Raw genomic sequence first — 25744 nt, forward strand, 5'->3', positions numbered from 1 at the left:
GGTGAAATCTATGAACGTAATTAAGGACAATCACACATGTCAATTATTAAATGTTTAAAATATATTTCTAAACAGAATGGGCCGACTTAAGTCACAGTAACAGCTGATCTCCGTAGAAGAGCAACCCACAAAGATACAGCACTGGTTTTTTTCCCATCATCAGGGGTGAAAAATATACAACTTGTTTCTGAACCAAAACCATAATTTCCGCAGTTAAAAATGTTTCACTGCTAATATGGCCCTGGTAGAAATTATGTAGTTTTATTTCCTTAAAAAAAAAAAAATTAAAAAAATTTCCTAAGACACTGAATCATCAATCTGGAATGTAGATTCTGAGCACAAAGCAGCTCAGTTCACCTAAAAAATAAAGAAAAACTTCCCATCACCTGTCTCAGTAGGGTCTGAAAGGAGAAAAGTAGTGTGGGGAACCCCTGCTTTGGTATGGAGAGTCACGGCCCCTTGACCCAGACCGAGACCGTGAGTAGCCATAGCTGGTGCTTCTCTCTGGATAAACGCGTATGTAGGAAGTTTCCCCCTGAAATTCAAACAAAAGGTAAAGGAAAAAGTAAGACCCAGAAGAATAAAGCACACCAACACCTAACATGGCTGCCTAACAATAATAGTTAAGTATTGAGCATTTACTGTTTGCTTGGCACAATGCTATCTCATTAAACCCTCGCAATAGTGCAGGAGGTAGGTATTCTTGCCCAAGGTGACACAAATAAATGGCAACTCGATTATGTGGTAAATAACTCAGCTACTAGCTACTACTGTTAACATATCTGAATTCCTGCCACTAACCCCCAGAATCTAAGAACTGGAAAGGATCTCAGAGGTCAGATATATAGTTTAGTCCTCTGCCACCTCACATATGTGTCTTTGGGTGGGTACCTATGAAGGAGCTAACCTGTATTTAGCACCTCCCAGGTGTCAGGACCTGGGCTAGATGCTTAGTTATCTTCATAATTTAGCTTCCTGGCAAGTCTTTTAAGATAATGCTATTATTGTGACTATTTTGCATATAGAGGAACCAGGGTTCGGAGTAGGTCGGCTAAGGTTTTAATAAGCAGCAGAGGAGTCATGTCCAGGCAGGCCTACCTCCAGGCCCTTTGCCCTCAGCCAGCATTCTCAGATCTAAAGACCCTAAGATGAAAGAAGCCAGATGCTTTTTCCCTCAGTGAAGTCAGTAATTTGATTACCCTTACTGAGACTCTGCTTTGTAGTATAACTGACGACCAGGTGCTGTTTTGTTTCTGCTGCAAATTCAAGTCTTAGAGGACAGTCTGAGCAAAAGCACTGTTAACCCATGCAGCCTCCAAGCCATAAAGTTAGGGAATTATATGAATCCTTAGAAAAAGAAATGGCCCCAGAAATTCATGTCCCCAGACATCCCTAAACCCCATAGCAAGTCAGGACAGGATAACCAGCAAAAATGTCCAATTGGTGGTCTGGTATCTGGTCTCAATGGTATCAAAGGAATAGTCGCCATTTGAATCAAACTGAGATCCAAAGCAGCAGCCACCTACTTGAAAGGAAGTACATCAAGAACTAAGTCCCCAGGGTGAGGTGATGAACAACAAGAAAATGCCAAGGGCTAAGGTTTCAAAGAGGCTCCTGCATCACTTTGGGAAAGGCACAGTGAAGTGACAACTCAGCCCCAGTAGCAGTACCTAGAAGGGCTGAGATGATGAGGTTGGCTTGCAGAGCCCAGACTAGACCCAAAGGAGGGAGAGCCATAATAATTAGGTTCATGGAGGGACACTGCGGGTTAAGCCAGTTGTGAAAGGGTGTTATCATGGAATAGCTCACCACATTATGACAGACTGCACCAGTATTCTCTCCAGGTTAAAAATACTATGACTGCAGACTTCTCTCTGTTATGACCCTGCAGGGCTTAGGCATGATGAATTCCTTGGCTTTGTCCACGTAAGATAGATCTTTAATGGTATTGTGAGGTCCTCAAATGGCAAACGCATGGCCTGTTGCTACTTCTGCTAGGTCAGCTTCAGGTGGAGTGGTCTAGGTACAAGCTCCTCAACAGAAGGTGGGGACCCACCTCATGAGAGCGGAATTTGGTGTCATCCAGTTTACGCAGGGCATATTCCATGTCTTCTTTTCTGAGATATTCAACCATCCCCATTCCATCTTTCTGCACATCTGCGTAACAGACATCCCCAGCTTCTCGCATATGATCTTTCAGGTCCTGCCAGCTGCCTGATGGAGGAAGTCCTAGGCACAGAGAACATAAGAGAAGAGGCCACATCCTTCATCTATGTTAAGAGCCATCAAGACCTAGGGTCCCTTCTCCATCAATCACTACTTTTAAATCCTGAGGGTCCTCAAATCACAAATTTTAATAAGGGACACAAAACCAGAGAAGAACACTAAAGTATGTGTGGTAAACCACCATAAGAAGCTGGTCCTAGGATAATCTTCCAGAGACCAAGCCTTTCCGACAGACCAAGAAGTTCATCCCATTATAGGTTTAGTACCTCTAAGAATTCAGAGCCTCTCTTTCTTTGTCCTTCATAATTAATAACAAACTCCCAAGACTTTGAGTTCTAATTTTTTCCATTATGAAATTTATCGGTACCAATTATTTCTTGCCTGACTGGGTTCCCAGGACATAGGAATTTTGAAACCACCAATAAAATAACCAAAGTGTAGCTGAAGTAACACAACGAAAATCGAAAGTTTGTTTTCCTGTAGGTGTGAATGACTGACAAACTAGACAAAGTACCTCTTAAAAGATCACCAACACTCTTCAATACAGTAGGGGAAAAGGTAAGACTCAGACGCTAAAACTAGTCGGGAGTCATACAACCCTACCTGATGTCATGAAAGGGAAATGTGCTCCTGCTCTCAAAGGCTGTGTTTACCGCTCACAGCTCAGGACTGCAGCCATTTCCTAATAGTTTTCTAAGCAGGATTTCAGAGCAGCATGGAGAGAAAAAAAGATATGCATGACATCCTGAAGGAGGGAATAGAGTTCTGGGGTTAAAAAATTACAAAGGGACACAGATAGGCAGATACTGACAGGATCACTCTTAAGCACCATGGGAGTCTGATGTGACTGTGTGACATTCACATCTAAGACAGTGCCAGGCTCCTCAATACACTTCACTCCACCAGGGCCCTAAAACACCCCTGCAATGTGCAGAGGGCCCCAGGTTTTTACCAGTGTGTTAATATTTCAAAAAGATGCATAAACCTCTGAGCTTAGCATTTCATCACTTGTCAACACTAGACATTTCGTTCTATACTTTGCAATACAATCACTAAGACTCCAAGTTGTAGTTTTGGTTTCTTTTTTACATAATTCCAAAACCACCACAAAATATGGCCTATTTTAGGATCCAAGGCTAGGTAATTTGTTCAAATCTGGCTTCTGCAATGTCCTTCTAGCAAGTCCGACACCAGGGTACATTCCAAAAGAAAATGTCTTTAGAATTCCAGCTCAAGGGGTTTTGCCATCATCTTCCCTTTCAACACTAGAAAACTCCATTATAAGAAGAAAGTTTATGTTCTATCAAGGCTGCACTATCAGTGCAATTTCATTGGCAAGGTACCTGCCTCACTGGCAGGGCTTCAGACTGTCACCGTGCATGGGCTGTTGAAAAGAAAACCCCACACATCCCACGCACTGAAGAATAACAGCTAACATTTCTTGGAGGCCAGACTCTGTGCTAAGTATTTTACATGCATCATCTTATTTAGTTTGAAAGGAACATACCTGAAACAAGAACTCGGAAATCAGATCTTCTTGTAGGAGGCCCATTCCTCCCACCACGGGGCCACCCACCCCGACCTCCGTAAGTCCTGGGGAACTCCACACGAAGCCGGCACTGGCCATAATCATAACCATTCCTTCCATAAATTGCATCCTCAGCATCTCTGCAAAGAAAAGTTTGGAGTTAGTGCTGCTCAGGAGGGCCGACTGACTTCCCAGTGAGGAACATGACTAACAAGAATAAAAGGAAAACCTCAAGTGAGGAAAAAAAACAAAAGAACAAAAACCCGGAACTTGATGCACTACTGCTTTGGTCTGAAGACCTTTCATGATATTGGAATTAAACTTTACAGCTGTCACACACAGGGTTCTCTAGGTATGAAATGATAATGAATAGACAAACAGATAACAGAACTAATTCAGAAAAAAATAAACTGTTGACAGATGGTTGATTTTGCCAATAAAGTGTTTCTCTAACCTTGGTGAGCTGTTTCTCAAAATGCACACCACACACTAGTCCTTTAATATTCTTCCTCAAGGCCTAGTACATTCAAGTCTATAGAAAGAAAAACCCATTTAAAAAGAGGTAAGGCTCAAAAGACAAATGCAAATTAGTGTTTCGCGAGGAATATGGAATTCCTTCAAGTGTACCTTTTCAGCATGGTTTGGAGGACTAAGTTGTCAAAACCACTCTGGGTACAGTTTCATCAAAAGAGGTAAATATCCAATAAAGTAATACTTTAAAAGTCTTTCCTAGGGCTCTAGGAGAGTTAGGAACACCAAGCTGGTTCTCCAATATTGATAGGAGAGAGAATGCCCTCAGAGGTTGAGAGGACAAGCAGCTGAAGACATACTAATGAAGGCAGCATTCAGTTGTCACAGGCACATAAACACTAATCAAGATTCCAGTCCCAGGATTAAGAGCAAGGAGGACCACATCCAGTTCAACCTTAGCTATATTCATAATACAGTGGGAGAAAGGCAGAACTGCCAGGGTTTAAGACTATGAATAAAAACTGTCCTCAGTTCAAATCATCCTCCTGCTACTTACTAGTAGTTGTCTCTGTGTAAGTATGTGATCAAGATTTTACATGTGAATGTGAGTAATGCCTGTCTCACAGGGTTTTTGTAAGGATTAAATAAGATACTACGTGTGCAGTGCTTTGCTTGAAACTTGGCATCTAGCAATAGCAAAAGATAGCTTTTCATTATGAAAGGAATGAGGGAAAAGATGACATATCATACAGTAAGTTTGTATTCGACAGGACAGGAGGTTCAAATCCTACCTTCCCTAGTACCCTTCCCTTTTATCAACCCTAAATCCTGTTACCTCATCTGAAAATGTGATTAGTAGCACCTAGTTTATAGGCTGTTGAAAATGCTAAATGATACATAGTATGGTACATGACACATAGCAACTTAAGAAACACACGGAAACTGTTACTAATTAATAGACGTGCAACCTTTTCCAGTTTAGGTGTGTGTGAAAATGCCTAGTTCCATTTTTTGAGGCAAATGGCAAGACACTAGGAATGAGCTCCGTCAGAGTCTTCAGCCATCAAAGCCTTAGGGTGCGTCCAGCCTCCTCATCCTCAGACGCTCCCCTTGCCTCGTATCACCCCCCAAGATGGGCAGGACACCCCACGGGCAGTCCTCGTAGTGAAGCCCGCAGGGCGCAGACTAGGCAAAGCGCTCCCTCAGCCAATGCTGGAAACCAGCGAGCGAGTTCCGATTTACCCCGAGTGTAGTAACCACCACAGTGCGAACCAACAAGCGCAGTGTTGAAAGTTCTCAGGCCTTTTCTGGGGCAAGGGCCGACACTCTTTGCAAAGTCACAAAGACCCCCTTCGAGCCGGTTTCGGGATCTAGAGCTTCCACATCCTCGGGGCCCTTAGCATCTAGCGGTGCCTCCCTTATTAGAGGAGGAACAGTGAAATCAGAGACCCCCATCAGACTGTTTTAGAAGTTTTCCCAGATCCCTGACGCTTTTATCAGAACGAGGCCCTGGCCGTGTGGGGCGGGGCGCGCGTGTATGGAGATCCGTTCCATCAAAGAGCCCCTTTACGCCCTCCAAAGGCATCCACACCCCGGCACTGTGCGCCCCACAACGGCGAGTCCCAGCTGGGGGGAGGAGTGGGCAGGGAGGGCGACCCTTCCCTCCTCACCCAGTCCTCTCCGGGCCGGCTCAGGGGCCAAGCTTCCCAATCCCTGGGCCGCTTTCTCCGAAGGGTGCCTGTCCTGCCGCGAGGAAGAGAACGGGCATCTGTACCATCCCTGAGGCCGGTCTGGGCGGGCTTGGGCCCTCCCAAGACCCGGCTTTTGTGTTTCTAAGTAAAAAAAAATAATAATAGAGGAAGTGACGGAGCAAAGGACTGCCCGCAGCCCCGCGGCGAGAGGAGGCCTCAGCCTCCACCCGGGGGCGCCGTGAGGGGTCTGCGGCGAGGGGGGAGGGGAGGCCCTGGAAGGGAGCGGGGAGGGGAGGGAAGGCGGGGGCCCGGGGCGTCGGGCCGGCCGGCGGGCTGGCGGGCGGCGCGGGGCCCTCACCGCGGGTCCTCGAAGCGCACGAAGGCGAAGGGCACGAGGCCGTGCCGGTTCTTGAGCTCGATGTCGCGGATGCGGCCGTACTTGTAGAAGAGGTCCTCCAGGTCCTTCTCGCGCACGTCGGTCGGAAGGTTCCCCACGTAGATGCGTCCGTCGCCCTCGCCGCCGCGCTCGTCCGCCCAGCCCGACATCCGCACCGCCCGACGCCGCGGGCCTGCCGCAGCCCACGTCCCCGCCGCCGCCGCCTCAGCCGGGGTCCCCCCGCAGCGTCCCCGCGGGCTCGGAGGCGCTCAGCCGCACAGCATTGTGGGAACGGGAACGGAAGCGAAAGGGTCGGAGGAGGCAAAAGGAATCCTCTTAAAGGGGACGCGGCTGCGACGACTGCGCGTGCGCGTGCGTCCCCTGTAGGTGCAAAGTGGGTCGGGGGGCGACAACCGGGAGAGAGCTTGGAGTCAGGCGATTTGGAGTCAGTTCCCGAAGGCAAGTCACTCGCCAGCTGCGTCGACTTGGGCAAGTGACTCAGGCTCCTTGGGCCTCAGTTTTCTCCCTCTGTAGCGCTGTCTACCTCACAGGTTTTTGTGAACATTTGCTGAGGTGACACGGGTGTAGCGCTCAGGGTGGGCCCCGCGGGCCGTCACTCCGCGTGCAGGGCGCCGCAGGGAGTCGGCCAGGGGCTCAGGCTGACCCCGCAGCGGACTGAAGGAGTCCTCGACGGCCTCAGGTCTGTAGCCCTCTGGGCCACCCTGTCCCTGTTTTACAGTTGCTTAGAACCGAGGGTGTTAGGTGGATTAAAATGGGTGTAAGAGACCTGAGATGGGCTCCATAACTGGACTTGAAATTTATCGGAGACAAGGAGGGAGTAAAAGAATCATTACTGGGAATTCCCTGGCGCGCGCTTCCACTGTAGGGGCACGGGTTCTATCCCTGGTCGGGGAACTAAGATCCTGCAAGCCGCGCGGCGTGGCCAAAAAAAAAAAAAATGGATCATAACTGTAGCGACTGTCACTATAGAGTGCTTCCCGCGAACTGTGCTTTTAATCCTCACGCAGTATGGAGAGATTCCAATATTACAGGTGAGAAAACGGAGGTATCATAATGGGGTCAGGATTAGAACCCAGAGCCATGCTTCCAGCCTATGCGCTGAGTCCTTCAGAAGCTCGGGAGCTCAGGTAGACTCCCACCTTGGAACGTTTCCACATTTACATTCCATTGAATGCATTTACATTCAGGGCAGAGCATTGAACCTGGGGACGTTACAAGAATGAGGTCTTACATCTAGAGTCTTGATCTAAAAAGATTTTTCATGTTAAACATGAAACCTCTGGGGCTTCCCTGGTGGCGCAGTGGTTAAGAATCCGCCTGCCAATGCAGGGGACTAGGGTTCGAGCCCTGGTCCGGGAAGATCCCACATGCCGCGGAGCAACTAAGCCCGTGCGCCTGCTCTCTAGAGCCCGCGAGCACATCTACTGAAGCCCGCGTGCGCCTCAACGAAGAGTAGCCCCGCTCTCCGCAACTAGAGAAAGCCCACACGCGCAGCAATGAAGACCCAATGCAGCCAAAAATAAATAAATAAAATAAATAAATTTGTTAAAAAAAAAAAACCTCTGTGGATTGATGGATGGGTAGATACATGAGAAAGCAAATACAGTAGAACGTAAACTAGAAGGTGGGTTAACTAGTAGAACTAGTAGAATCTAGATGGTGGGTGTATTCAGTGTGTTCACTGTACCATTCTTTCAACCTTTCTATATATTTGAAAACTTTCATAATAAAGTGTTGGGGGGAGTTATGAAACAAAGACAAACTCTGTTAGTGCTAGCAATAGCAAGAGAATAAAACCAAATATTTAATTTGTAAATTTATTTATTTATTTATTGGCTGCGTTGGGTCTTCGTTGCTGCTCGCCGGCTTTCTCTAGTTGTGGCGAGCGGGGGCTACTCTTCATTGCGGTGCGCTGGCTTCACATCGTGGTGACTTCTCTTGTTTCGGAGCGCGAGCTTCACTAATTGTGGCACACAGGCTCAGTATTTGTGGCTCAGGTGCTCTAGAGCGCAGTCTCAGTAGTTGTGGTGCACGGGCTTAGTTGCTCCACGGCATGTGGGATCTTCCCAGACCAGGGATCCAACCTGTGTCCCCTGCATTGGCAGGCGGATTCCTAAACACTGCGCCACCAGGGAAGTTCCCTGATTTCTATATTTTTATTTGTGCTTTTCTGTGTTTATGAAATTGTCTGTAATTAGCATGTACTACTTTCATAATTGGAATAAAAAAATAAATTATTTCTAAAATAAAACAATCAGAACCATCTGTTGTATTCTGGATTATGTAAAACTTCTAGTTGCTCTTTCCTGGCCTTCAGAAAGCAAGCAGGAAAGAGCCCTGGCCAGAGTATATAGGAGCTTATGTATCCTAAAGGCATCCTAAAGTCCAGATGCCTCCTCATTTGTGGGGGTGCTTAGGTGTACTAAAACCACCCTCTGAGTCCTACCACTCCTACGTGATTGTTGCCTGGAATGTGCTGGTGGAGACAGTTGGGTAGTCTCCTAGGGAGAGAGAGGTGGAGTCAGCTAAGTGACCTAACAGAACTCTAGGTGTAAATAGTAATGATTCAACTCGTCTTGTGCAAAGTCTTGCAGCTTGTGATCACCAAAGAAGTTCATATGTAGCCTAGAAAATGTGCCCAGATCTGGGGATGTGACAAGTACAGCCTTTCTGGATTAGGAGGAAGGCAGCTAAATCGCTAAGAGGCATCATCCAGGGAACCCCAAAGGTGGATTTTGTTTCTGTGAGCCCAGGTACTAACCTTTGCAAGTTAGAACCCAAATGAAGCCCAAATTATGGCCTAATGCTAAAGAGGCCCATGGACTCCATTCTCTACCAAGGCCACAGATGCTAAGCAGGGACACCCTTTAGAGCTTTTGCTCATCTGGTTATTCAACATCATCAAGTACATGCTATAATTTAGGCCCTGGTTGCATGCAGTAATACCGTTCTGTCCTCAAGGTGTATATTCAAGTTGTTATTCAAACAGTCAATTTAGAGCACAGTTTTGATAAGGGTAAGCTGCTGTGAGGCCACCTAATGCAGTTTTAGAGATTATAAGGGAGGCTTCCAAGAGGAGATATTTAGGTTGAGCCCTGAGGGACCAGTAGGAGTTAACCGTAGGGAAGGAGAAGGCTTTTTAGACAAAAAGGACAGCATGAGCAATTGCTCAGATCATGAGATTATGGCAGACCAGGGGCAACCCCTACCTCCCTACAGTATGGCTGGGGCAAAGAGTTCAAGTAGGAAAATGGAGGGCAAAGGAGCTGAGGCCGGGGCCTGCAAGGCCTAGTAGACCGTATTATGGAGTTTGGACTCTACTGAGGGCAGTGAGTAGCCATTGAAGGGTTTTAAGGAGTTATGTTGGGATGAGACCTTCTCAGAAGGAAGTGGCAGCTGACGGGATGGGAGATAACAAGTAGGGGAGGAGACTGAGAGCTAATTTGAATGGAGGGTAACTGCAGGATAGTAGGGAAAGGAAAGAGAGTCAGGGAGAGAAGTGGCAGCAGCTGCCATTATAGGGAAACTTGGGGAAAGAGGAGAGATAATTAAAGGGTCAGTGTAGGAAGTATTGCTGTGTAATCGCAGTGTAAGCCCCCTCCTGTGACTTCATTAAAAAATCTGCATTATCCATTAATGATTTTAGAGTTGGATTCATATTGTTCCGGGAAGATATGACAGTGTGCTCAGATTAGCCCAAAGGTGAGTATAGGTAAGAACAGGGATAGCCCTGGGTGGCCTATTGACTAGTAGGTTACATGGGGAAGTAACATGGGATTGGGTGCAGGGAAACACCAATGGGGAGACCACTGCCGTCATCCAAGCAAGAGATGCCAGTGGTCTGATGTAAGGTGATAGAGATAGATGCTAAGGAGATGAGATATTCCAAAGACAGAAATCATAGGACTTGGAGATAGATTGGTCGTGGGAGCTGAGGAAGGAGGAGGAGTCCAGGTCGATTCCCAGGTTTCTGGCTTGGGGTACTGGCTAGGCAGTGGTATCGTTCTGAGACAGGGAATAAAGCAGAAGGAACTGATCTGCAAGAGGATGAACAACGATGAGTTCAGATACGTGTGGAGGAGGTAAGAAGGAAGGATAAGAAGTGTGATGGCTCTAGGCTCTTATGTGCTCTCTCCGAGAACAGAATTCCAGGTGCATGACCAGGTGATGGTGGATGGGCATTGGAGTCCTCTGATACGTGGGATAGGCCTGCCCTTCCCACAGGGTGGGGCTTTCACTTAAGCTGTATGGGAGCTCAATAAAGTTCATCATTCCTAATATGATGATAAGAATGGCACCAGTGGGATTGTCTTCAGATTGAAAAGAAGCCTTTGGCCTTGGCAGACTGTGAAGAGTTAATGCATTTCCCACAGCAAGCCATTTACTCCCTACTAGGGAGTAGGGCAGTGCCCAATAAAAAAAAAAAAATAAGGCAACACTGGGGATAAAACATTCTACGAACCTGCCCATCTGGTTTCCTCCCTTTCCCTATGACATCAGTCCCCTCTGGCATCCAAGCAAAATGTTTTCTTCTCTGCCAGCCTCAGTCATGAGCTTCTCCCAGACCCTGGCCCTTGGGAGCAGTGGGCAGAAGAGGAAGTGATGGGGGAGTAAACCATCGGTGGGAAAATGAGTCATCTCAGAGAAACTGGTCCAGGCTGGCAGAGAGGGCTTGGGCTGGGTCGCTGTGGAATGTGTTTCTGGCCACTGTACCCTAGGAGCTTTCTGTCATTCTTTGCCACTTTATTTGTGCGATGGAGTAAAATGAAACATTCTGGAGAGCTACATAATTAAGAACTGAGCCGTGCAGGAGAGGAAGGGGACAAGCAGCAGCAGAACTAGGAGATCTGGAGAGAGTGTGGAAGGGGGTGCAGAGAGCTTTAGGGAAGCAAGTGCCATGTGTAGGTGGATGAGAAGAGAAGAAAGATGGGAAAGATAATTCAAGAAGAGTTGCAGTACATTGTGACTATTTGGTGTTTTCTTAAGAGACTGCAGAAAATCGGTAACATTTTCAATTATTTTGGGGTAATGAACTGATGTTTCTTTGAATGTGGCCAGACAAGTAGGAACACGAGGGCCTGGTTTCATATGAGGTACATCTAAAGCAGTAAGCATGCTGAAGCTGTAGCAGCCTCATTGCTTCATTTTTGCCAACTTGCTGTATTGTGAGATGGAGGCCTCAAATAGCTTGTCATGTCAGGGCTGCTTTTTCTCGGATCCGTGGGCTGCAGGGGTCAGTGAAGCACTGCCTCCCCTCCCAACCCCCCCACGAAAGTTGTAAAAGTTGAAAGTTGTAAAGTTGGATGCAAAATATTGCACGTGAGCAAGATAGTCTTGATTCTGGAAGAATATTCACGCAGGGCTATCCAACAGAATTTGCATGATGATAGAAACGTTCTCTATCTGAGTGCAATATGGTAAGTAACCCCATGTGGCTACATGTAGCTCTTAAGCACCTGAAACGTGGCTGCTACAGCTGAGAAACCGAACTTTTAATTGTATTTAACTGTAATTAATTTTGATTTTAATAGCCAAATGTGGCTAGTGGCTACCATACAGGACAGTGCAGTTTATCATTTTCAAGGGTCTGTAAACCTATACCCCCCAAACTCCCCCCCAGAAAAGTTAAGAACCACTAGGACCAATCCCTTTATAGCCCTGTTGTGTTGGCACATAGTAAGTGTTTAATAAACACCTGTTAATTTTTTAACTAGTACTTAAAGAAGAGTAGCTCTAGCTCCAGAAAAAGGGAGCTGAAGTACAAAATGACAAATGGGCTTCTCAACTTCACCAAGTTTTATTTTCTAAGCCCTAAGTTCCTTACCCTTGACCCAAAACTTTTCCCTAAACATTTTCCACTCTGCCACATACCTTGGAAACTTATTTTATGGCACAGTGAACCAGAAGCACAAGCAAAGGGTGGAAGGGGTGTGAAAAGATTAACAACAGTGCTGATAATGTTTTTTGATGCAGCAAGAGGATGCACTGATTTAATAGAATCCTAACGCTTTTGCACTCAATCTTGTACTAAGCAGATTTTTAATGAACTGCATCGATATAATTTGGTAACAGCACCTCAAAAGTAAACACATTCCTTAAAGGTAAAAACAAATATGGGAAGTACCTGCAGATTTTATAAGAGTGAAAAACAAAACAAAAACAAAAACAAAAACAAACCCCCAACCTTTGAAGCTGTACCTCCCCCAGTGCTAACATGTGCACAGTAGCTAAATTTCCTTCTGTCTGGCTGAGGCTGGCTCTCCCCCTCAGCCAGCACATGTGCAGGGCTTCTGTGAATGTCACATTGACAAACGTTCCCTGGAGCTAGGCAGCTGGGGACCAGTTTCTTTTGTTATTCCCTCCTTCTCGTGGGCTGCCAGTTTTTCTTGTCATGGCACACTCCTTGACAGTGCCTGCAGGAGACTAGGGTTTTTTCCCTCGTGGAACACTCTGACCCCAGCTCTAAAAGCCCAGGCTTGTGTATGTGGCATCTGGGACTTTGGTGGTTTTCCCCACTCCTTGCCCACTTGACATTTGTTCATTCATTCCACCGGGTATTTACTGAGCCGCAGAATAGCCTGGCTCTGTGCTGGGCGCCAGGGACACAAGAGTTATCAAGACCCCCACTGTTCACAGACAAAGGGGCAATGGCAATGGGTGCTCCTGCAGCTCTTAACCCAGAGCTGAATGGGGTGTTCAGGGAAGACTTCTTGGAGGGAGTGGCTTCTGAGCTGAGACCTGACGTACCAGCTGGTGTTAACCAGGTACATGAGGAGAGAAGAAAAGCATTCCAGGCAGAAGGAAAAGCATGTGCAAAGAAAGCTGGGACGACTTCTGTCGCTTTGGGGAAGCTACCCAGCTCAGCACAGTTAGGTGGGGCTGAGGAGTGTTCTTTCTTTCTCACTCTACAGCCGCCAGTGACTTAGGGTGAGAAGCCCTAATGTAAATCAGAGCCTGGCTGGGTTAGATTATACATGTAAATCCTAAGTATTTCAGCTGCTCGTACAAATGTTTATTGTATATCCCTGACTAGGATGATTGTAAAGGGGATGAGATAGGCTGGAGGGAGGGGAGAGCCTGAGGGGAATATAGTCTCACAGTCTCCTAGGGGAGCTGTGCAAAGCAAAAGGGTGCTTGTTTGGAAGCCAGAAGGAAAGCAGAAGAGAACCAAGCAGAAATCCAGCGATCCCTCCTGGGCCTGAGGAAGAAGGGCCGCAAGGGGTGCTGTATTCAAAATGCTAGGATGTTTATTAATAACTATAATTCCCTAAGGAACTGGAAGCATCCTCGAGGTCCACCCAGAGGGGACTTGCTACATGGGAAACGTGCAGTTCTGAATACCATGCAGATGTGAAAAAGAGCAAGTCCCTATACGTAGTTATGAAAAGATGTGCGAGATATTTATGGAACGCCTACTGTTGGCACTGCGCTAGATGCTAGGGTGCCAGCGGTGGAGGGGACAGTGTCTGCCTCCCGGAGAGAACCCCGTCTGCATCCCTTTATCTTGGCCTTTGTGATTTGCCTTCACCAGTCTCTCCCTCATCTCCCATTACTCCCAGATTGCCAGCTTCTCCAGGATCTGCTGTGTCTGAAAGCCTGTACCGCGTCTTGCAGGGGCTAGTTCTTCTCCTTGGAACATTGATTTCTCCACCTCTGCCTCCCCAGTCTTTAGCCTGACCAAATCCTCCTTGGCCTTCAGGTCCCTGACTTAGTAAGTTAGTATTCAGTGATGCCAAGACCTGTGTGACCCCAGCCTAGAACTTTCCTCCCAGTTTGTACCTCAGAAAGGCCTAGGTGTCCCCTACTGCTCCTTTCATTCCCTCAGTATTTTTGCCAGTTGATTTGTCTAAGCACATTCTAGAATCTTTCTATCAAGTTCTATATGGCATCTTCTAGTTTTTTTCATTTGAATGGTGTTATATCTATAAATTTACATGGGGAAAATTTTTCCATTCTTGCTGTATTTGGCCCTCCCACCCAGAAGTTTGGTATCACTTTCTGTTTATTCACATCTTTTTTCTTCTTTTCTCCTATTTGTGGCTTATAATTTATATTTATTGAAATCTATATCTGTAGCACTGTGCTGATACCCAGGGACTACCTGCGGTGTCTTTTTTTGACACCACCTCTGACACCAAATGTGTCGTTTTTCCACACCAGTTCTCCAATTTTCCAATGCCAACTCTGGGTCCAACAATTCACAACTACCCAGAGTTAGTGCAGACCCCCACAGGTTAAGGGCTTAGTCCCATAAGACTTACCCTCAGTTCAGATGCCAGCTGAAAATGGGGTTACCAGTCTACCCACACTTCTTCCAGGCTGACTATAAATTTGGGGTTCCTATAGACTGTTTATCCCCCAAAATTCATATGTTGGAACCTAACCACCAATGTGATAGTATTAAGAGGTGAGGCTTTGGGGAGATAATTAGGTCATGAATAGGATTAGGGCCCTTACAGAAGAGGCCTCAGAGAGCTCCCTCACCCCCTCTACCATGTGAGGACACAGAGAGAAGATGGCCATCTATGAACCAGGAAGTGGGCCCTCACCTGAACCTGCCCATGCTGGCACCCTGATCTTGGACTTCCAGTCTCCAGAACTGTGAGAACTAAATGTCTATTGTTTATAAGCCACCCAGTCTATATAATATTCTGTGACAGCATCCTGAACAGACCAAGACAGGAGTCATGAGCATGGAGGTGTTATTCAAAGCCTTGAAAATGGAAACTATGAGAAGTGGTCCAAAGACTGAGGCCTGGAACACTTCTTCCTTTAGAGGCCAGGGAGAAGAGGTGGAGCAAGTAGATGAAGCTGAGGAGGAGCAGCCAGTGAGCCAGGAGAAGAGGGAGAGCCCTGGGGATACTGGAAGCCAAGCGAAGAATGAGCTTCAGAGAGGAGGAGAGCAACTGTGACAAGTACATCAATGAAGGATGCTGAGAACTGGCCACTGGATTTAGCAGCATGGTGGTCACTGGTAACCTTGATAAGCTGCTTTGGTGGAATGGACTGGAGAGTGAATGGGAAGTGTCTTAGTCTGTTCAGGCTCCTACAACAAAATACCGTGTGCATCTCATTCAGTGTCCACTTCCTCTACACACAAAACGTAAACTCCATGAGGACAGGAGCCAGGTCTGAGTTGCTCCCTTTCATGTCCCTAGTGCCTAGATGGGGGCCTTGTACCAAGTAGGTGCTCAATAAGTATCTCTTGAAATAATGAACAAGTGACTAAGACACAGGGCAGGAACTCTCAGTGTTTATCCTCTAATTGGCCAAAGCACTTAGGCAAGAAAAAATTAAATAAGTAATGGAGCTTTTCTTCGGCAGGTGCTGAGGGAGGTACATCTCTGTACCTAGCACCTAGCTCGGGGCCTGGCGCACAGTGAAAGCTCAGAGAATGTTGCTAGCTGAATAAGCATTACCTCTTATATCTGCACGTACTCCTCCCATTGTTGGTGATCTCATCAAGTCCCATGGCTTTAAGTGTCATCTATAATCTGATGACTCCCCAAATTATAGGTCTAACCTGGACCTCTTCCCAGAACTCATATATCCAACTGCATTTTTTTTTTTCCAACTGCATATTTGACATCTCCACTTGGAATGTCTAATAGGCATCTCAAACTAACATAGCCAAAACAACTTTTTGTTTCTCTTTTGGCCAGCCTTCCCTATCTCAATCTATTCTTCCCATTGTTCAGGCCACAAGTCTTGGAGTCATGCTTAACTCCTCTCTTTCCCCCACACCCTGCATTCAATTAATCAGCCAATCTGTCAGTTCCACCTCCAGAATATATCCAGAATCCAACCACCTCGCATCCTACCGCTGCTGCTACCGTCCTGGTCCAGGCCACCATCACCTCTCACCTGGACTGTTGCAGTAGCCTCTTCCTGGCCTCTCTGCTCCCACTGGCTTCCCCACACTCTATCCTCCACCCAATAGCCAGGTCATCAAGTCTTGGCTCAAATGGCACCTTCTCAGAGAGACCTGCCTGGAAACCTCTATTTAAGACAAGATCTCTCACTCTGTCCCCTTTGGTTCCCTTAGTCTATTTTTATCCATTGAACTTAGCAGGGTCAGACATATTTTTGCTTGTTTATTATCTTTATCCTCGTTTTAGAATATAAGTTCCATGAAGAAGGGATTTTGCCTGTTTTGTTCTCTTGTGGATCCCTAGTAGGGTTCTGGTCACCAATTACGATGGAGTTTCCCTCATACCAACAAGCAATTCTCTGGACACCAGCTGGGTGTCCTACAATTCAACTCAGTTCTGACACCATCTACCTGGAGATGACATCAGAGTCCACTGTCAAGGGTTCAGTCCTACAAGACTGCCCCTCCCCCCACTTAAGATGCCAGTTGCAAGCCCAGGTTGTACTTTTGACCAACTGGCTATAAGTCAGAGGTGCCCACGGCCCCCTCCTTGAGTTCAATTAATTTGCTAGAGCAGCTCACAGAACTCAGAGAAACATTTTACTTACTAAATCACTGTTTGTTTGTTTTAAACATCTTTATTGGAGTATAATTGCTTTAAATCACTGGTTTATTATGAAAGGCTGTAACTCAGGAACAGCCAGATGGGAGAGACACAAGGTATGGGGAAAGGGTGGGGGGGCTTCCGTGTCTTCTGCAGCACACCGCCCTTCCTGAACCTCCATGTGTTCACCAACCTGGAAGCTCTCTGAACCCTGTCCTTTTGGGTTTTTATGGAGGCTTTATTACATGGTTGATTAAATCATTGGTCATTGGTAATTGAACTCACTCTCCAGCCCCTCTTCCCACCTCAGGGGCCAGGGGTGGGACTGAAAGTTCTAAGCCTTTAATCTCATGGTTGGCTCCACTGACAACCAGCCCCACCTTAGGTGCTTTCCAAAAGTCAGCTCATCAGCAGAAACCCAGTTGTAGTGGGAAGGGGCTTGTTATGAATAACAAAACACTCATTTCACCTTTATAGCTCTGAAGTGATTTCAGGAACTGAGGACAAGAGACCAAATGTTATAACAAAAGATGCTTCCATTGCTCTTGTTATATTTATATATAACAAGATATATATATATATATATATATATATATATATATATATATATATATATATACATACATATATATATATATACGTATATATATATATATATAATATGTTTATAATATATATTTCTTAACTAAATCATAATGTCACAATCCCCAGCATCCAGAACAGTGACTGACACCTGGTTCTCTCTCAGCAATCATGAATGAAGGTCTGAATGAACTCTTGAGTTCTGGAGAGTCAGGTTTTCTTCCAGTCAGTGTATAAGAATGGAGATGCCAGAAATCAGATACCAACTGCTTGTTCCTTTGTCTGGGGCCCTAGAATAATTGAGATTTAACTTGGGGCCACTTTGCATATAATTAAAGAGTGACAGCAAGGTCACCTAGTGAGTCAGAGGGGGCTCCTAGAGCAGACTCAAGTCCTGCCTCATAGTCTATGCAGGAGGGAACTTGTTCTGTAATTGTTGGACATCCCATCCCTTTGTCTGTAAGTAAGCCCGCCTGCCTTGTGGTCCTTACACAGGGCTGTGAGTTTGGGATCTGTGGCATTCAGACTCAACCTAGATTATTTATTTATTTATTTTTTGGCCACACCGCTTGGCTTGTAGGATCTTAATCCCCCGACTAGGGATTGAACCCGCGTCCTCAGCAGTGAGAGCGCTGAGTCCTAACCACTGGACCGCCAGGGAGGTCCCATCCTAGATTATTTAGGGCACTGGTTCTCAACTAGGGGGCAATTTCACCCTCCAGCGGACATTTGATGCTGTCTGCAGACTTTTATTTATTTATTTATCTTTGGCCGTGGGCTCTAAGTTCCCCAACCAGTGATTGAACCCGGGCCCTCAGCAGTGAGAGTGCAGAGTCCTAACCACTGGACTGCTAGGGAATTCCCTGTCTGGAGACATTTTTGGTTAATAACTGGGTGTGCGGTGCAATTGGCATCCAGTGGTTAGAGGCTAGGGATGCTGTTAAACATCCTTCAACGCACAGAACAGTCCCCCAACAGAAAACTTTCTGGTCCAAAACGTTGGTTCTGAGGTTTAAGAATCCTGGTTTAGGGTACCATTAATGATAATTGGTAGCCAGCATCATTGACCTTTGTCATGTGCCAAGTCCTATACCACCTACTTTATATGCACCATCTCAATCTCCAAATTGTCCTTGAGAAACAAGGACTATTACAATCCCCATTTTACAGGTGAGGAAACTGAGGCTCAGAGAGGTAGAGTCACTTACCTAGGGTCAGACACCTTAGTAGGGGCAGGGTAAGGTCGCACACCCAGGTCCGCCTGGCTTCAAAGTCTGTACTTTTAGCCTCTACTCTGGGTTTTCTGCTTACTGATTGGGAGCTGAGGGGGGCCCACTAGGCCTCTCTGGACGTGCCTGAATTTATCTGCTGCCCCCCCGGACAGGGGGCTGAGCAATCAGGCTTCGGAGATATCTGTCCATTCAGGCGAAGCTTGGCTATGGGCCAGAGGGAAGCTTTTTCTTCCCTGAGTTGTCCCAGTCTGTCTGGCCTCACTCTCCCTGCACTGCAGTACAGAACTTGGCTCCACAGCTCAGTTCCCCTGCCAGCCCCGGGCTAGTGCCAGCCCTTCTCCATAGGAAGAAAGCTTCTAGATTCAGACCAAGGCCTTGCACACTCTCCCACTGAGCCTCTCCTTTCTGTACAGGAGTTCTTGAATCAACCCTGGGGACTGCAAGGTCACATTCCTCACACTTCCTTTCAGGTAAGGGAGGGCTGGAGCTGCTAGGTTGGTGACAGAACTCATGGTCCAAGAAAGCGCTTGAGGTCCCAGAAAATCTTGGAAAGTGATTGCTGGACAGGGCTGGGAACAGTGCAGTCCTGGGCCAGTGGCAGGGTGCAGGCTATGGCTTTTTCTAGCTTGTTTTGGGACCTCCAGTCCCTGCAAGAAATCCCTCAGTGTGCTTGTGAACAAATCCAAAGGGCTTTCTGAGGGCCCTGGGAAAGTCTGATGGCTAAAGTACAAAGAATTTGTTCAGAGAAGATAAGACAGTCAAGGACCAATCTGGGGTCAAATTTGAGAGGAAACAACTCTGAATTAGTTTGAAAAATCCATTCTTTCTTCAGTCCATCTGTCCATCCATTCATCTATCCATCCATTCATCCATCCGTCCAACATATATTTAGGGAGCTCCCAGCAGGAGCCACGGATGCTGAGAGTCTCTGGGGACACACATCATCTCCCTTTGTCTGGGGAGGTGAGACAGCTCAGAGGTTTCATCTACCACGTGGGACTGTACAGTCAGACAGAGCAGGGTTCAAATTCCAGCCTTGTCATTTCCTAGCAATGTGACTTTAGGCAAGGGACCTCACCTCTCCGCACCTCATTTTTCCTCATCTGTGTAATGGAGAGATCAACAGCTCTTAACATCCACCTTATAGAGTTGTGAGAAGTCAAGGAGATAATGTGTCCCAAATGCTTAGCACATAGTAAGTTCTCAGTACATAACAGCAGTAGCTACCATCTTTTGGACCTTGGCTAGGTCTTTTTTTTTTTTTTTTTTTTTTTGGGCTGCACCGCGCGGCATGCAGGATCTTAGTTCCCCGACCAGGGATCGAACCCGTGCCCCCTGCAGTGGAAGCATGGAGTCTTAACCACTGGACCACCAGGGAAGTCCCTGGCTAGGTCTTTAGATGCATTATTTAATATAAACCTTGCCACCACCCTACAATGAAGGTATTATCTCCATTTAAAAATCAGGAACCTATACCTCTGAGAGGCTAACTCGTAGGAGGGCACACAACTTAGGTTTTTCCCAAGTCTGTCTCATTCCAAAGCCTATGATCTCAGAAGCTTTGCCTCCCTCTAATGATGATTTCCAGTAATAAGAATAGAAAATGCATGTTTTCAGGCTCAGAAGGGTTCTCAAGAAAACTTAGCAGCTAGGAGTGGAATATAGTGAGTTGCCCAGACATGTGATGCTACAGAACCCAATTGATGGACCAGTTCAGTGGGACCTGGTGAGGGAATCTTGCATTCATTCCAAGAGTATAGGTTATTCTAGAGCAATTGTTCTTTATCCTCCTTGGGTTCTGAATCCCTTTGTGCCTCTGATGAAAGGTATAGATCCTCTCCCTGAAAAAATGCCTGTGAGCACAACACACATCTTGTGCATAATTCCTGGGGACTTGTAAAACCTTCGCAATCCATCCACCGGACCCCCTTTAAGAACCCTCTGCTAGGGCAGCGTTTCCCAAGTGTGGGACACATATCACTGGCAGGGTCCCAGATCAGTTTAGCAATATGAGGACAAAACGTTTTATATTATAGTATTTGTTTATATTTTATGGTTACCTTCTATTTATGATGAATGAGACTAGTTTTCTGTTTATGGTAATAATATAAATTGGCCTTTTAAAAATACTTATTAAAAATAGGGAGTTGAATTAAAGAAAAATATTGAAGAAATAATAGTAGAGGTAGGGTGCGGGTATGGCAAAAATCATGAGGATGATTTAGGAAATGTCTCTGGGGTTTCTCCTTGGTGGAGTCATAGTGGGTTTACTCTAGCGTCATCTGAATTTCCAGAGGACCCTGGAAATGACCTATTCTTGGGCTCTCTACGTTGATGGCATGGTTCTGATCAACCAAAAATGCTGTTGAGTCTCCACTTTCTTACCTTCCCGTGGAATTCCCCTAGTGCCTATGATGAGATGAACCCTCCCTGCTGCCAATCAAAACTACACCAGATACTGTCCTCATGCAGATCTAAGTGCAAGCATTTTGGTGCCATACCCATTCATTTATTCAGCAAACACCATGTGCCAAGTAGCAAGCATAGGCCATGCTCCATTCAGGCCCAGAAAGTGTGAAATCCCCAGCACCCAAGGGTAAAGCCAACTTGTCTGAGGTGATGGAAAGAGCACTAGATTTGGAGTCAAACAGACCAGGATCTTAGAAATCTGGTTCCATAACTAACACGCTGTGTAATCACAGGCAGGTCCTTTCCCATCTGCTGTGGTTGCTTTTCTGACAACTTTTTTTTTTTTTTGCTGAGCCACACAGCTTGCAGGATCTTAGTTCCCCAACTAGGGATTGAACCCACGCCCTCAGCAGTGAGAGCTCGGAATCCTGACCACTAGACCACCACGGAATTCCATGACATCACTTCTGATACTATGTTTGTTTGTTTGTTTTTCTAACACCAAATACTTATTTTTCCACATCAGAAATAAGAAATACTTATTTCTCCAACATCCACTGGGTGTCTAACAATTCATTTCTGACGCTGACTCCCAGAGTTAGCACAGACCCACAGGCTAAAGGCACAGACCCACAAGACTGCCCCCACTTCAGGTGCCAGCTGCAAATGGGGTGCCCAGGTTACCCTCACTGTGTCCAGCTGACTACAAATTTGGGTTCCCACAACCACTTCCTCAGGCTTGATAATTCTCTAGAATGACTCACAGAACTTAGAAAAGTACTCTACTTACTATTACAGATTTATTATAAAGGATGCAACTCAGGAACAGCCAAATGGAGGAGATGCATAAGGCAAGGTATTGGGGGGTAGGGTGGTGCAGAGTTTCAGTGTCCTCTCAGGGTGCACCACCTGCACAGCACTTTATGGTTTTGGGGTTTTTATGGAGAATTTGTGACATGGGCATGGCCACTGGTGATTGAACTCAATCTCCAGCCCCTCTCCCCTCCCAGGAGGTCAGGAGATGGGGAAGGTAGGGGAAGGGGACATGGGTAGGAAAAGGGGGCTGAAAGTTTCAACCCTCTAATCATATGGTTGTTTCCTCTGATGACCAGCTATCTAGATATATGAAACTATCTGTATATCTGAAGGCATCTTGCCTCCTTCCCCCCAAAGAGTCACCTCGTTACCTAAACTCCAGCGTAGTTGATAGGGACTCATTATGATAACAAAAGATGCTCTTATAACTCAAATAATTTCAAGGGTTTAAGAGCTCTGTGCCTGGATCTTTGGACAAAGACCAAATACATATATATATATATGTTTTACTATACTTCTTTGAGTCTGTCTTCTGGTTACAAAAAGAGAGTATTCAGTGGAATAAAAGGTTGCCAACTGGAGGCCCATAGGCCATATCTAGACTGCACTGTGTTTTAAGAAATGAATTTGTGACCAACATTAAAATGATGATATTTCCCATAAAAATAATTCAGATTTCTGGTCTCTCTTGAAAATCAGATGATTTTAGCAACACTGGGTCAACAATCCCAAATGGCAACATCTGCCTGGCACCTTTTAAAGGGCTTTTCTAGGGACTTCCTTGGTGGTGCAGTGCTTAAGAATCCACCTGCCAATGCACGGGACATGGGTTCAAGCCCTGGTCCAGGAAGATCCCACATGCCACAGAGCAACTAAGCCCGTGCGCCACAACTACTGCGCCTGTGCTCTAGAGCCCGCTCGCCACAGCTAGAGAAAGGCTGCGTGCAGCAACGAAGACCCAATGCAGCCCAAAATAAATAAATAAATAACTTTTTTAAAAAAGGGCTTTTCTATTTGCCACAGTCCCCTCCACTCCCTATTGTACCACCTACCTCACCTCACGCATTAATGTTACCTGCTGGGCTTCTGTACTTCTAAAGCCCTTTCAAACCCCCAAACCCATGATATTGGAAAGATTAGGTTACTGTTGACTAGAAACTCCTTGAGGATGGGGCTGTAACTGACTCTGGGTATATATTTCAAGCATCCAAATCCTGCACAGAACATTTCATTTACAACTAGGGGATATTTATTGCCTGCCTCACTGTGCGATAAGCAGATAGGAAATGAGAAATGATTCTGCAAAAATAAGTGGTAACAGAATGAAAAAGGCCGTTGGTTCCTAGAAATAATATCCCTAAAAGGTCTCTTGGGGTTAAACACAGGCCAGAAAAGCATGAGTTTCTTTTTTTTTTTTTTAATATTTATTATTTATTTGGCTGCTTCAGGTCTTAGTTGCCGCGTGCAGGATCTTTGTTGGGGCATGCGTGATCTTTAGTTGCGGCACACGGGATCTTTTAGTTGCGGCATGTGGGCTCTCGTTCCCCAACCAGGGATCGAACCCAGGCCCCCTGCATTGGGAACACGAAGTCTTTATTATTTTATTTAATTATTTTATTTATTTATTTATTTATTTATTTATTTATGTATTTATTTATGGCTGTGTTAGGTCTTCGTTGCTGCACGCGGGCTTTCTCTAGTTGCTGCGAGCAGGGGCTGCTCTTTGTTGTGGTGCACGGGCTTCTCATTGCAGTGGCTTCTCTTGTCGTGGAGCACGGGCTCTAGGCGTGCGGGCTTCAGTAGTTGTGGCACGTGGGCTCAGTACTTGTGGCTCATAGGCTCTAGAGCGCAGGCTCAGTAGTTGTGTCGCACGGGCTTAGTTGCTCTGTGGCATGTGGGATCTTCCTGGACCAGGGCTCGGACCTGTGTTCCCTGCATTGGCAGGCGATTCTTAACCACTGCGCCACCGGGGAAGCCTGGGAACACGAAGTCTTAACCTGTGGACCACTAGGGAAGTCCCAGCATGGGTTTTTGATAGTGCTCTTCCTTCACTTTTTAAATATTTATTTATTTATTTTTGGCTGCGTTGGGTCTTCGTTGCTGCGTGCGGGCTTTCTCTAGTTGCGATGAGTGGGGGCTACCCTTCGCTGCGGTGTGCGGGCTTCTCATTGCGGTGGCTTCTTTTTGTTGCGGAGCATGGGCTCTAGGCTTGCAGGCTCAGTAGTTGTGGCGCAGGGGCTTAGTTGTTCCATGGCATGTGGGATCTTCCCAGACCAGGGATCGAACCCATGTCCCCTGCATTGGCAGACAGATTCTTAACCACTGCGCCACCAGGGAAGTCCCACTTTTTTTTAAAAAATTTTTATTTATTTATTTATTTATGCTGTGCCGGGTCTTAGTTGCTGTGTGTGGGATCTTCGTTGTGGCATGTGGACTTCTTGGTTGCCGTCTGCATGCGGGACCTTGTTCCCCGATCAGGTATCAAACCTAGGCCCCCTGCATTGGGAGCGTGGAGTCTTACCCACTGGACCACCAGGGAAGTCCCTCTTCCTTCACTTTTAAAGAAAATAATTAGGGTCAAGAGCTGGTTGAGATGAGCAGTAAACACAGAAGATGCTCGGGAAGGCAGGTGCTACAAATGGAGAAAAACCTACAGGCATTTATCGAGCAAAATCCTCATATCTGTTAGAAAACCTTAACATCGTCCCATTTCAAACTCCTTTTCTTCAAAGTTATTAATAAGAAAAAGGCACACTGTTTCCTCAGCTAAATGTATTAAAGTAATATTGAAGTTAAGAGAATGGCCTTTAGGGTCATCCAGACCTGGAATTTATTCCTTTATTAACAGCTTGACCTTGTGAAAGTCAATTTCCTAATCTGTAAAATGGGGATATAAGACCTGGAATTCTTAATTCAATGCATATCTAAGTCAGTGCATGCTATGTGGCAGACGCTGAATTCGATGATGAAGATGCAGCAGTGATGAAGACAGGCAGGGACAGATAGACAATAACTGAGCAAATAAATACATGAGATAATTCATGTGAATTTATTCTGAAGGAATAAATGAGGCAAGTACAATGGAGGAAATAAAAAAGTTACTTCAGTAGAGAGTAACTGAAGTGTGGTGGTAGGGGGTAAGTAGAGATGATTCTTTAGGGAAGGAGGCATCTGAGCTCAAATCTAAATGAGCAGAAGTTATGCCAGGAGGGAGATGGGAGGAAAAGGGTCCCAGGCACAGCTGTTGTGAGGAGCAACTGAGTAAATGCCAAGCACTTGGTGATAGGCAACCACTCAATACACAGCTGCTGTTCTTATGACCTCATCCCCTTTAACGACTCTCAGCTCCTTCTGTTCAAACAAGGAGAAGCTGGCCAAGCCATAGATCAGAGGGTTTAAAACTATATACATGGGGCTTCCCTGGTGGCGCAGTGGTTGAGAATCTGCCTGCTAATGCAGGGGACACGGGTTCGAGCCCTGGTCTGGGAAGATCCCACATGCCACGGAGCAGCTGGGCCCGTGAGCCACAACTACTGAGCCTGCGCGTCTGGAGCCTGTGCCCCGCAACGGGAGGGGCCGCGATAGTGAAAGGCCCGCGCACCGCGATGAAGCGTGGCCCCCGCTTGCCGCAACTAGAGAAAGCCCTCGCACGAACCGAAGACCCAACACAGCCAAAAATAAATAAATAAATAAAGTAGCTATAAAATTAAAAAAAAAAAAAAAAACTGTTTAAAAAAAAAAAAAAAAACTATATACATGAAAAGTAAAGGCCCCCAAGATAGATTCAGGTTCTGGCATCATCATTAGATTCCATAGCTCTGAATCATACATCCAAGTCAGGTAGACGCACTAACCCAGACTCACTCCTGTTGCCAATCCAACTTCTTCCCCAACAGCGACTCCGTGTAGAACTACTT

At 46.2% G+C, this 25744-nt stretch overlaps 2 protein-coding genes across 3 annotated transcripts in view; one reads left to right on the forward strand and one right to left on the reverse strand.

The window, feature by feature from the left end:
* DYNLL1 (dynein light chain LC8-type 1) overlaps window positions 1–25744 on the forward strand; it is a 39119-nt gene that overhangs the window by 9476 nt on the left and 3899 nt on the right. Inside the window, exon 1 of one of the 2 annotated variants that reach the window (XM_068563167.1) lies at window positions 6658–6751. The exons of the other annotated variant lie outside the window; for it this stretch is intronic. The gene's annotated coding sequence lies outside the window, so the exon portion shown is untranslated. Of the gene's footprint in view, window positions 1–6657; window positions 6752–25744 lie in introns of those variants that run through there. 2 annotated transcript variants of the gene reach the window in all.
* Window positions 44–6576, reverse strand: SRSF9 (serine and arginine rich splicing factor 9). Its single transcript, XM_068563164.1, has 4 exons — window positions 6275–6576; window positions 3734–3894; window positions 2057–2229; window positions 44–535 (listed from the first exon to the last, which is right to left on the reverse strand). Exons 1-4 carry the CDS (start codon window positions 6460–6462, stop codon window positions 392–394), a joined length of 666 nt encoding a protein of 221 aa, XP_068419265.1. The 5' UTR covers window positions 6463–6576; the 3' UTR covers window positions 44–391.

The sequence above is a fragment of the Eschrichtius robustus genome, chromosome 14, assembly GCF_028021215.1.
Source record: "Eschrichtius robustus isolate mEscRob2 chromosome 14, mEscRob2.pri, whole genome shotgun sequence".
Lineage (NCBI taxonomy): Eukaryota > Metazoa > Chordata > Mammalia > Artiodactyla > Eschrichtiidae > Eschrichtius > Eschrichtius robustus.

Excerpts from the sequence above, each read along its gene's own strand:
- SRSF9 (XM_068563164.1), bottom strand. The coding sequence starts at position 6,462 with ATGTCGGGCTGGGCGGACGAGCGCGGCGGCGAGGGCGACGGACGCATC. Across the intron at positions 2,230-3,733 it reads TTTCCGAGTTCTTGTTTCAG|GACTTCCTCCATCAGGCAGC; the intron begins GTATGTTCCTTT and ends CTCTGTGCCTAG. Across the intron at positions 536-2,056 it reads CCAAATTCCGCTCTCATGAG|GGGGAAACTTCCTACATACG; the intron begins GTGGGTCCCCAC and ends TTTGAATTTCAG.